Source organism: Myotis daubentonii, chromosome 16 (genome assembly GCF_963259705.1).
Source record: "Myotis daubentonii chromosome 16, mMyoDau2.1, whole genome shotgun sequence".
NCBI lineage: Eukaryota > Metazoa > Chordata > Mammalia > Chiroptera > Vespertilionidae > Myotis > Myotis daubentonii.
This window is the reverse complement of record NC_081855.1, coordinates 5,980,402-5,992,618: the sequence shown is the minus strand read 5'-3', so window position 1 is coordinate 5,992,618 and position 12,217 is coordinate 5,980,402. Positions and strand designations below refer to the sequence as shown.

Below are 12,217 nucleotides of genomic sequence, written 5' to 3'. Positions count from 1 at the left end.
TCCCAAATTTGGAATGAGACTTTCGGGCCTTCTGAGAAAGAAGGCCTGCGTGCTGGGAAGGGGCCATGAGACCATATCTCAAGGCCTGGCCTGATGTCAGTACCTTCCTATCTATGTGTTTTAGGAAAAGACAGCACAGCATAACCCGTCTGGCCAAAGCGCCAGATATGCAGCCCAGCACAGTGTGTGTGTGTGTGTGTGTGTGTGTGTGTGTGTGTGTGTGTGTGTGTGTGTAAGGGGAGGGAGAGAGAGGCCTCCTAGGACTACTTGGATGGTGGCTGTGTCCCCAAGCATCCAAGGCTGAGTCCAGACCAGGGCAGTACAGCAGCTTCCCCCGCCCCCTTCCCCACACACAGCTGGAAGTCCAAGAGTCCTCTGGGCCCCTGGCTGGGAGGCCCCATGGAAAGTCCCTTCAAACTGTTGGGTGGTGGGTGGGGTGAATTCCCTGGGGCATATGCAGGGCTGAGCCTCTCCTCTTCCTCTCTCTGTCCCTCTCTCTCCTTCTGTCCCTCTGTCCCTCTGTCCCTCTCCCCCTCTCCTCCCTTCTCCTTTCCCTGGGGCCATCCACATCAGCTCTGTCATGCAATGGGTCAGCCAGTTCGCAGTCGGAGCCACGCGGCTGTCAGGAGGCCCGCGGGGAGGAAGGGGAGGGGAGGTGCGGTGTAGTGGGCAAGGCTCCCTACCTCCCTACCGGCGCCTGCGCCCTGCGCTCCAGGGCTGCCCCTGCTCCCCCCACGCCGCCCGCAGTGCCAGTGCTCAGGCAGCCGGTGGGGCGGGTGCAGGGCGAGTCCTCACGGGGTGTGGCCAGTGGTCCAGAAGGTCAGTCCCTGATGTCCCCCGGGCCTGACGGGAGAGAGCACCCCCAATTCCACCTTGCGGCTGTCACGCGGGCTGAGGGAGCCCCCACTGGCTGCAGCCAGAGGTTTGGGTGCCGCCCGCCTGGCTGTCAGCCTCCGGCTTCACTCCTCCGCCCCCCCCCCCGCCCCCGCCCGCGCCGGCAGCCCTGGCTCAGCCTGCGGGGTAAATCGGGGGACCAGGCCTGACAGCGAATGATGGGGCGGGGCCCCCAATGGGCCTCTTGCTTCTCCAGGCCTGAACGGGGCTGTGCTGGGCGTGCTCCCTCCGTCTGGGCGGGGGGGGGGGGGGGGGGGGGGTTGGGCTCCAGCCTTCCCTGCGGGGACCAGGGGGGCTCCGGCGGGGCAGGGCTGTGAAGTGTGGTAGCAACCATCAGGTAGAAACTGTTGTTTAACTCTAACTCTGCTGTGTGGCTTCACAATAGAAAAGTTACTTTGATTTTCTGAATTGTATAAATCATCCCATTCAATTGGATGACTATCCCATTGATTGTCATCTTGCTGGTTTTAGAAAGCACATTCCTCTGTACCTGGGAACCAGGACAGCACAATTATCCCAAGACCCGGAGGGTTCCAGATAATGCATTCCAGTTGACTCAGTGGTCTCGAGACTGGAGGGCTCTAGATAATGTGTTCCTGTCAACCCAGGGGCACCAGATAATGTGTTTCTGTCAACTCAGTGATCCGGAGACCCAAACTATAATTAACATACTGCTTCTGCTTCTGCAAACTGCTTTTTTGCAAACCAGGTTCCTCATTCCAAACCTTGAGATGTAATCAATACCTTTGTGATCTTTGCCTATATAAGTCTGGCTTTACCACCATCTTATCACTATGAGATTTGGGAATGACCCCTCTTCGTCCCGGATTGCAATAAATGTGACTCTTTAATTCGATTTCTTGAGGTGTCCTGTGATTCGTGGGGTACATTACAACAGCTGGACCCCAACTGTTGCTGCCACGATCGGGAATGGTGGGGTGGGGGGGCGGACCTCGGCCTGGCTGGGTGGGTCTGTCCCCAGAGGCAGCCCAGGGCAGGCAGAAAGGTCGTGAGTCAAAACGGCATGTGGAGGCATCCAGTGAGGTCCCCGCGCCCCGTTTCTGTGGAAGCCGGAGCGGGAGGGAGCGGCCCAGCGCTCGACCTTCTCATCGCCCCCCCTGAAGGTCCCTCCCTATTCCCTCTGCTCCCCTGTGCCCAGCCCCCTGTGCCCCCCTGCAGGAGCCTCCCATCTCTCACTCCGCTCCTTCCCTCGGGGCAGAGTCCAGCCCCTCCCCGACAGGGGCACCCGTGCCCTGCAGGTGGAGGGGGCTCCATCCAGGAGGCGCGGCTCTGGCAGAGCTCCTGTCAGCAGGGAGGTGTTAACGTAAAAAAATCCATTGAAACCTGTAAAGAATTTTTGTGAGTTTATTTGAGCCAAACTGTCGACATATGCCAGGAAGCAGAACCTCAATGAATTGAGATAGTGCTCCGGAGAATGGCGGGGTTACAATTGTATTTATACATTGCAATCAAAGGAGGGACATAGGTGAGTTACATGAAATTATACTTAGGTGGGTGCAGGAACAATTAACATGATAAATAAAGGAATCTGTGGTAACAGTCCGGGGGCCCAGCACATTAGGTTGTGCCCCAGGGGCTCCATAAAAAGGGAAGTCACAAGGTACCCAGACATTTCAAGGATATGTTATCATAGATGTCAAAAGACAGATAGGCTCAGTTAAGGTAAAGGTTGACTTTGTCAGTGAAGATACTGGCCTAGGACATAACTGCCCACCATAACTGCTTTTAGTTAAAGTTTAATTTCAGACCATCCTTTGTGGTGACTTTAGGTCTGAGTTTGCAAGACTGCCATGCAGGCCTCCCCTGAGCTTGTCAGGTCAGCATGTGGCCCCTTTCGTCCACACAGGGCTGCCGGCCTAGGGCTCTGGGCAGCCTGAGGGTCCCCTCCCACCCCCATCTGGAGCCCCCAGAGCCTGTGGCGCACAGAGGGGCGCTCCATGCCTTCGGCGGTGGGGCAGGCAGCTCGAGATGTTGGGGACAGAAGAGGAGCATCAGGAGGGAGGTGATGTCGCCAGGCTCGGCCACTGTTGGGGTCCAGCCCCAGCAGGTCCAGGGGTTCCCAAAGGTGTGGACGGAGTCGGCAAAGAAGGAATGACTCAGAGACAGCGCTCAGTTGATCAGCAGCCTAGCCAGGTTCTCTAGCCAGGTTCTCTCTTTATTCTCCTGTTACAGCTGTACTTATAACATTTGATTTTAATACTATCCATTCTATTCCAAACGTTGGGGCGTTTGTTATCTCCATTCCAAGGTCACTACTCTACTGTTCTGTTAAGCTACAAGGAAGTAACTGAAGGAGATTATCCTAAGTAAAGATTATGTATCTTAAGCGTAATTGTTCATAGTTAAAGTGGTTAATTACCCGCCTGGCACTTAGTTAAGGGGTTTTACTGATTTATTCCCTTCCTTAGTCCTGTTAATCCCTAATTCCAGGGGAAAATCCCCACCTGGGGAAACAACCTTTCTCCCAGAGGTGAGCCTGGTTAGAACACATAGCGCTAAGAAGGGGAGCAAACATATTAAGAACAGTATGCCATACACACCAGGTCCCTTGAAACATATGCTGTGAAGATGTTTCTTCCCTGCAGCGACTGTGTCAAGCAGCAAGGATGGACCGGCTTCCGCAGTCCACAGCTAGTGAACTTGGGGAAATCACTTCCCTTTTGAGCTGCAGCTGTCCTGGCAGCAGATGCAGGGTTTCCAACCCCCCCTCCCCACCCCCCGTCCCCCCCCCCGCACCCCTGCCAGCGGCCCCTCCTTGGTGAGAGATGAGCATCCTGCACCCACCCCACTACTGCACCTTCATCTGCGGTGACTCCCAGACGCTGGACAGAGTGTGGTAGAGAGAGGGCTGTGCTGGGGATGCAAACGCTTGCTACTGCCAGGCCAGGGGCTGTGGCCTCCACATCAGGAAGTCCTGGAGGGAAAGTCAGGGACACCTCAGCCCCTTCCCGTGGGACAGCGGCAAAGAGGCCTGCCTGTTGGGTCCTGTTCCCCCCTCTCAGGACACCGCCATCCTCACACCAGAACTTCCCTTCCTCTCTCACCGGGGCCTCCTTCCTTCCTTGCAGCCCCATCCCCATCCATGTGGGTGGGTGTACTCAGCGACTAAACCCCTCTGTCTGCAGCCCAGCCAGACCGCCTACCCCTCCCTGGGCAGAGGCAGGCGGGGCCCCTGATATCTCTCTCCACAGAGGTTCCTGCTGGGCCGCCACCCCAGGATGGCTTCCACCTCCGGCCCCCCTGCTTTCAGGCTGGGGACCTATGGAGGCCGGGAAGATGGAGCTGATGTGGACACAGGACAGCAGGGCCTTGGGGCTGTGCTGCCCCCCGTGGACTCACCGTATGTGCCCAAGGACAGGAACTTCTCCCCTCAGATCAAAGTCAACCTCAAATACCCAAAGGCATCAGGTGCCAGGTAAGGCAGTAAATGGGGTTCAGCCCGGGGTCCCTCACTTCCAACAGAGCACTCGGTGCCCCTTCCCCACAGCCTGGGGGGTCCTCATTCTGACTGTGACAGCTCCTGGCCCTTTGCTGCCCGTGGGCTCTGTGCCTGGAGTTGCTGGGCTGGCATGGAGTAAGGGGGCCCAACTGTGCAGTGAAAGTTGGAATTGCCGGCTACCTTCTATGTCGAACCTGTAGTCTAAAAAGTTGATTTTAGAGAGGAAGGGAGAGGGAGAGAGAGAGAGAAACAGTGGAGAGAGAGAGAAATGACAAAAAGAGAGAAAGAGAGAGAGAAACATCAATCTGTTGCCTCTTGAGCTCACCCTGAGAAGACTAACCCCTATTCTGTAAAACTACTGTTTGGAATTCTCTGCTATTCTTTAGACAGCCTCTTATTCTAAAAAAAAAAACAAAAAAAACTTTGCTTTCTAGCCTGCTTTAGCCTGCTTGAATAATGGGGGAGATAAACTTAGCTGTCTGACCTTGTAGGCCAGAGACTAGATACGCCCAATGCCATGCCTGGTGCATTTCTTTAATTGGATAGAACTGTGTAGTTTTCAAGGCCACCAGCAAGATAACCACTAAGCGCACATAGGGCTGACTCTTTCATAAAAAGGGAAGTTCTGCTTATAGCTCTGCTTAGAATTTTTTTTAAAATATATTTTATTGATTTTTTTACAGAGAGGAAGGGAGAGAGATAGAGAGTTAGAAACATCGATGGGAGAGAAACATCGATCAGCCGCCTCCTGCACATCTCCCACTGGGGATGTGCCCGCAACCCAGGTACATGCCCTCGACCGGAATCGAACCTGGGACCTTTCAGTCTGCAGGCCGACGCTCTATCCACTGAGCCAAACCGGTTTCGGCTCTGCTTAGAATTTGAACTCATTTTCTCTAAGCCCACCATGATGAATAAAGTGTAACTCCAAACTCTCTGAGCGTTGCTTGGTTCTTCTCTGCTTTTTCTGTAACATTATTGGTCCCCTGACTCGGGAAAACCAACCGTACGTGGCCTTTTTGCCTCCGGTGTGGACTGGGTTGGGGGCCGGGGGAGCCGGGTAGGCCTCTGGGAGGCGGTGCTCTGCTGATTTAGCAGAATTCAACCGGGGGACTCCGGGCGCTCCCGGACCTCAGCCCAGGACCCGGCCGGCATCTGGATAGAGTGGACGGACACTTCTGGACCTGTCGACAGAATCGGTAAGGTTGGGGCCCCAACCAGTTTGGCCCACTCCAAGTGAGTGGAAGGGGAGCTTGATCACCTTCCGGGAAGCCATAGAGCTCCCTTAGGCAATTAGTCAGGATTTGGGTGGATTGTTTGAACTCTGAGTGAATGTCTGGTGAAAGTGTGTGAGTGTGGAGGCAGGGGGCCTGCCCTCTCCTCTCCTTTGTGTGGCTCCATGACTTCAGTTACGGAGTCCGAGTGGGCCCCAACCTGTGGTTCCGCGACTCGTCATATGGCATAAGGGTGACTCACCCCCATGTGGAGGTGATCAGGCCCAGGGTTTATACAGGTGCACCTAAGCTAAGACGAATCTAAGCTCCCAAGGGATGTGGCCAGGTGGGCATCTGAGTGAGGATCTGTGAAAACAGGTCACCCCCTCCCTTGTCTGTCTCTTGCCACCGATCATTATGGGGTCAGGACAAAGTAAACCCACTGTTCTCAATTGCATGTTGAAAAATTTTAAAAAGGGATTCAATGGGGATTATGGAATTAAAATGCATTCTGAAACACTGAGGAAATTCTGTGTGTGTAAGAAGGGACAGAGTAAGGTTTTAGTAGCAGGAGTGGAGAGGCTGGCAGGGCAAGAGCAGGCTAAGGAGGAAGAAAAGAGAATACAAAGAAGGGCCAATGTAATAGCAGCGGCTTTCAGAGGTTCGGGCCTCCAGACAGCCCAACAAGGGAAGCAAGAATACAGATCAGGAGGGAAAGGAAGAGCAAGCCTGAGATGGGACCAGTGTGCCTACTGTAAGGAAACAGGGCACTGGAAAAATGAATGTCCTAAAAAGCCAAGCAAGAAAACAGGGCCCCCTTTTCCACCCAGTCGCTATCAACCAGAGCCACCTGAAGCAGACCTTATTGGGCTGCCAGCAGCTGACTATGACTAGGACAGACTGGGTTCTTTTCAGCTGGGCCCCCACAAGCCCATGGTCAGAATGAAAATTGGGGGGCAGACTGTGGACTTTATGGTTGATACGGGAGTGGAGCATTCAGTGGTCACACAGAAAGTAGCGCCTCTTTCAGAAAAGAAAGTCACCATTATTGGAGCTACTGGGGACCAGACCCATAGACCATTCTGCCGGCCTCGCCGATGCCAACTGGGCGGCCACCGAGTAATTCGTGAATTCCTGTACTTGCCAGATTGTCCAGTACCTTTGATGGGTAGAGACGTTTTAGCCAAAATGGGGGCAGAAATCACCTTTGCACCAGATGGCTCGGCACAGCTACGCCTAGGTGAGGTGACTTCTCCAATGATCCTTCCTAAGCAGTGCCCTGGAGGAAGAATGGAGACTATATGTCCCTCAAAGGCCACACCTTTAAAGCCTGAATTAGAGGAAGAATTTCCGCTGGTCTGGGCAGAAGGAAATCCCCCTGGCCTGGCCAAAGACCATGCCCCGATACTAATTGACTTAAAGCCTGGGGCACAGCCTGTCAAAATCCGCCAATATCCAATTCCGAGGGAGGCATGCCTAGGAATTCAGGTCCACTTAGACTGGCTACTTCAGTGGGGACTCCTTAAAAGATGCCAGTCACCATGGAATACTCCCCTCTTGCCTGTCAGAAAGCCTGGAAATAATGACTCCCGGCCGGTTCAGGATTTGCAGGCTGTTAATGAGGCCGTTATAACCTTGCATTCAGCGCTGCCAAACCTCTACACGCTTCTAGGACTCATTCCATCAGAAGCGGAATGGTTTACATGCCTAGATCTAAAAGATGCCTTTTTCTGCCTCCAATTAGCCCCCTCCAGCCAGCCCCTTTTTGCTTTTGAGTGGGAAAACCCAACTACGGGGGCCAAGGAGCAGTTCACCTGGACCAGACTTCCACAAGGATTCAGAAACTCCCCTACCCTCTTTAGTGGAGCACTAGCATCTGAACTAAGTTCCCAGGACAGGTCTTGGGGTGTGTTCTACTTCAATATGTAGACGACCTCCTGCTGGCCAGCTCCACAAGAGCTCAGTGCTGGGAGGGGACACGAGCCCTCCTGAGACTGTTAACTGGAACAGGTTACAAAGTGTCCAAGAAAAAGGCACAGATTTGTCAGAAGGAAGTCAAGTATCTATGCTTCTAAATCACCCAAGGGAAACGAAGGCTAGGGACTGAAAGAAAGCAGGCAGTATGTGCCATACCAGTCCCTAGCACCCGGCGGCAGATTCGGGAATTCTGTTGAATCTGGATCCCAGGGTTTTCAGACCTGGCCAAGCCTCTCTATGAAGCTTTAAACGGGGAAGAGAAGGCACCCATCGGCTGGGGTCCCAAGCAGGAGAAAGCCTTCATCAGCATAAAGGCAAAGCTCACGGAGGCCCCGGGCACTAGGGCTACCAGATGTGACACGGGACTTTAATCTCTTCAGGCATGAGAACGGGGGTAGCCCTAGGCGTTCTAACTCAGGAGCTTGGGCCCTGGCAAAGCCCAGTAGCCTATCTCTCTAAGAAGATTGACCCGGTTGCCTCCGGGTGGCCCCCGTGTCTCAGGGACCTTGTAGCCACGGCATTATTAGTCAAAGAAGCAGATAAGCTTACCCTGGGACAAAACTTACATGTAAAAGTACCTCATTCTGTTATTACCCTAATGGAAGCTAGGGGACAGCACTGGCTAACTCATGCTCGGATGACTCAATACCAAGGACAGTTACATGAAAATCCAAGGGTACGACTAGAAGCAGTAAGAACTCTTAATCCTGCTACCTTTCTACCAGTTGCTGAGGGGGCTCCTGAGCATGACTGCCTGGAAGTCCTAGAGGAGGTTTATTCCAGCTGGCCAGATCTAATAGATAAGCCCCTAAAGAATCCAGACTTAGTATTGTTCACAGACGGCAGCAGCTTCTTAGATGAAGGGAAAAGACGAGCCGGATATGCAGTGGTATCAAACTTTGAGACAACTGAGGCACAGGCCCTGCCTGAAGGATGGTCAGTGCAGAGGGCAGAACTTTGGGCCCTCGCCAGAGCCTTAGATCTCAGTAAGGATAAGTGTGGCAACATCTACACCAATTCACGCTATGCCTTCGCTACCCTGCATATTCATGGGGCTATATACAAGGAAAGGGGGCTCCTGACAGCAGGAGGAAAAAGAATCAAAAATCAAAATGAGATCTTAAAGTTACTAGAAGCAGGTTGGGAGCCTGAAGAAATAGCCATCATTCATTGCAAAGGTCACCGGAAAGGGAAAGACTCAGTGTCAGAAGGAAACCAGCATGCGGACGCAGCAGCAAAGCAGGCTGCCAAAGAACAAGCAGCACCGGCACAGATCATGTTGGCCCCGAATTACCTGAACCTCCAAAGTACACTCCTCAGGAGGAGGAATGGGCCCAGAAAGAAGGGGGCAAGAGAACAAAAGAAGGTTGGTGGATACTCCCAGATCATAGGGTCTATATCCCAGAACAGTTAGCCCATAAGTTAGTCTTCCAGCAGCATGAACTTACTCATTTAGGAAAGACTCCTCTCGAAGTTTTGTTAGGCAGATACTACCCGTCTTCCCTCCTTGTGTCCCTCAGTTTCTCAGCGTTGCCTCCTCTGTGCTCAGAACAATGCCAAACAGGGTCCTGTGGGACCGATAGGAATTCAGCGCTGTTGGCAAACTCCCTTTGAGGACTTAGAAGTAGACTTTACAGAAGTAGGGCCTAGCAGAGGAAATAAATACCAACTAATCTTTGTTTGCACCTTTTCAGGCTGGGTCAAGGCATATCCCACTTGCACAGAAAAGGCGAGAGAAGTCACTAAGGCATTGCTAAAGGACATAATTCCACGGTATGGAATGCCTCTGACCATAGGATCTGATAATGACCCAGCCCTTGTAGCAGAAATAGTACAACAGGTAACTAAGTCTTTACCTACATACAACTTACAGGCCTCAGAGTTCAGGGAAAGTAGAGTGCATGAACCGTACTCTAAAGCAGGCTATGGCTAAGCTATGCCAAGAGACAACCTTACCCTGGGCAGATATCTTGCCTCTTGTACTCCTACCGGTATGCTGTGCCCCAAGGGCCAGGGTAGGTTTCTCTCCCTTTGAAATTCTATATGGTGGACCCCCTCCCTTAATTCGGCCAAAGGGAGATTTGGGGAAAATAGGAAACTTAGAAATCCAGAAGCAACTACAAGGACTTGGAAAAACTGTCTTTGAGATCCTCAGATGGCTTACTGACCGACTACCCATCTCTCTATAGGAACAACTGTACATCCTTATAAACCTGGAGACCAGGTTTGGGTAAAAGACTGGAAAAAAGAGCCCCTTCAGCCAATTTGGAAGGGACCCTATCCAGTCATACTAACCACCCCCACAGCTCTCAAGGTTGCAGGACTGAACACCTGGATTCACCACTCCCAGGTGAAAGCAGCCCACCAGCCCAGCGACACCCAGCCTGAGTGGAAGGTGACCTCTGACCAGAAACACCCGCTGTGGATCACCCTCAAGAAGACAACGGACCTGGCCGATCAGCCTGCTCCAAAGAATTCAGAGAACACCCTGATGAATTCTTCCTTACACTAATCTTTCTTATCTTCTCTTAAAGGCAAAATACTCTGTTATTTCTGGATAATCATTGTTTTTATCTTTCTAGTAATTCTCATTTTGTCTTTTATGAGTGCTGCCGGAACGTGAGGCTAGTCCCAGGAGGAGAACTCTTCTGCCCTTGCTGGAATACAGAAGCACCATAAATTACTGCTTCCTACACAGAAAAGGAACAAGATGAAGCTAAGGCTAACTCTTTTGCTGTTACTGAACTTTCTTAATCTCGACCACTCTCAGGTTTGCACTCTGCCTCTTGAGAGCTTCCTAAGTCCCCACTATCTCTACCGAACGCTTAACCTCACCCTCTCCTTATAACACTTGGCATTTCAACAGGGGTTAGCACTGGAATAGGGGGACTAGCAACTTCCCTCTCCTACTATCAGAGCTTACCCAAGGACCTTGCTGACAGTTTAGAAGAAATAGCTCAAAGTATTATTGCAGTACAGGACTAGATGGACTCACTGGCGGTTGTTACTCTCAAGAATTGAAGAGGATGAAACCGGTTTGGCTCAGTGGATAGAGCGTCGGCCTGCAGACCGAAAGGTCCCAGGTTCGATTCCGGTCAAGGGCATGTACCTGGGTTGCAGGCATATCCCCAGTAGGAGATGTGCAGGAGGCAGCTGATCGATGTTTCTCGCTCATCAATGTTTCTAACTCTCTATCTCTCTCCCTTCCTCTCTGTAAAAAATCAATAAAATATATTAAAAAAAAAGAATTGAAGAGGACTAGACCGTCTCACAGCGGAGAAAGGAGGGCTGTGCCTGTTCCTTGAGGAAGAGTGCTGTTTTTATGCTAACCAGTCTGGTATTGTAAGGGATGGGGCCAAGAAACTAGCTGATCAAGCTTCAAAAATAAGACAGGAGTTATCTGAGACTTGGGCTGCATGGGAGTGTGTGTGTGGGGGGGTGTCTGGAAATGGCTCCTTCCATTGACAGGACCACTGTTAATGCTACTCATAGCCATAACCCTAGGACCATGTCTTCTAAATCTGTTAACTCGTTGCCCTAACCGGTTTTGCTCAGTGGATAGAGCGTTGGCCTGCGGACTGAAGGGTCTCAGGTTAGATTCCAGTCAAGGGCATGTACCTTGGTTGCGGGCACATCCCCAGTAGGGAGTGTGCAAGAGGCAGCTGATCGATATTTCTCTCTCATTGATGTTTCTAACTCTCTATCCCTCTCCCTTCCTCTCTGTGAAAAATCAATAAAATACATACTTTTTTAAAAAAAAATTTTAAAAATCTGTTAACTCACTTTATTTCATCCTGTCTAGGTGTCTTTAAACTTCAAATGGTCCTACAAGCCAAAAGAATTCCCTACAAACCTCTCCAAGGGGAAGAAACGGGTTGTTAACCCCTTGGATGTCGTCTCTTTTCAGCAGGAAGCAGTAAAAGATTGATCGACACCCCTGTTTACCTTAACATCCCGTAGTTATTGTACCACGAGGACAAGGGGGGGGGGGGAGGCTAACCCCTATACTGTAAAACTACTGTTTGGAATTCTCTGCGATTCTTTAGACGGCCTCTTATTCTAAAATAAATAAATAAATAACTTTGCTTTCTAGCCTGCTTTAGCCTGCTTGAATAATGAGGAAGATAAACTTAGCTGTCTGACCTTGTAGGCCAGAGACTAGATACGCCCAATGCCATGCCATGTGGGAAACCACCTATTGTCTTCACTAGCAGAGAGATATGGACAGGGAACCCAGAAGGCTGGTGACCCTTGAAGCCCTAGCCAAGGTCAGAGCTGTGCACCCACTGTTAGTCCAGACAATGGTAGCTGAAGCAACTTTCCCACTAGATAGTCATGAAAATCCTTATTGATAAGATAGTCTGTGTGTTACTGGAACTTGCCTGCCTAAGGGCTATGGGTGTATCCCAAACCAATAAAAGATTGGCAAGGCCTGAGCACCGGTGTAAGTCCTTCCTCTTGAGTTGGACTTACCCGCCTGACCCCCCCAATATTTCCAAATTATCTCTTGTGTCTTCTCTTTCATTTGTCTGTGGCTCCTCTTCCAGATCCTGAACCCTGAACCACGCAGAACGTGGGGGGAAACATTTACAACATCTGGCGCCCAATGGGAAATTTGGAAGTGAAGGCTTTGCCTAGAGCAAAAAAACGAGGTTTCACTGACAAGGTGGGG

General features: G+C 51.5%; 1 protein-coding gene across 2 annotated transcripts in view; it reads left to right on the top strand.

Annotated features, from left to right (window-relative positions):
• Positions 1–1,002: 1,002 nt before the first annotated feature.
• Positions 1,003–12,217, top strand: part of LOC132217960 (transient receptor potential cation channel subfamily V member 2-like) — a 49,320-nt gene continuing 38,105 nt past the window's right edge. Inside the window, exons 1-2 of one of the 2 annotated variants that reach the window (XM_059668522.1) lie at positions 1,003–1,020; positions 4,107–4,330. In XM_059668522.1, coding sequence (XP_059524505.1) covers positions 4,134–4,330 — 197 coding nt within the window. In that variant the 5' untranslated portion in view covers positions 1,003–1,020; positions 4,107–4,133. Of the gene's footprint in view, positions 1,021–4,106; positions 4,331–12,217 lie in introns of those variants that run through there. The other variant, XM_059668521.1, reaches the window with a different exon arrangement.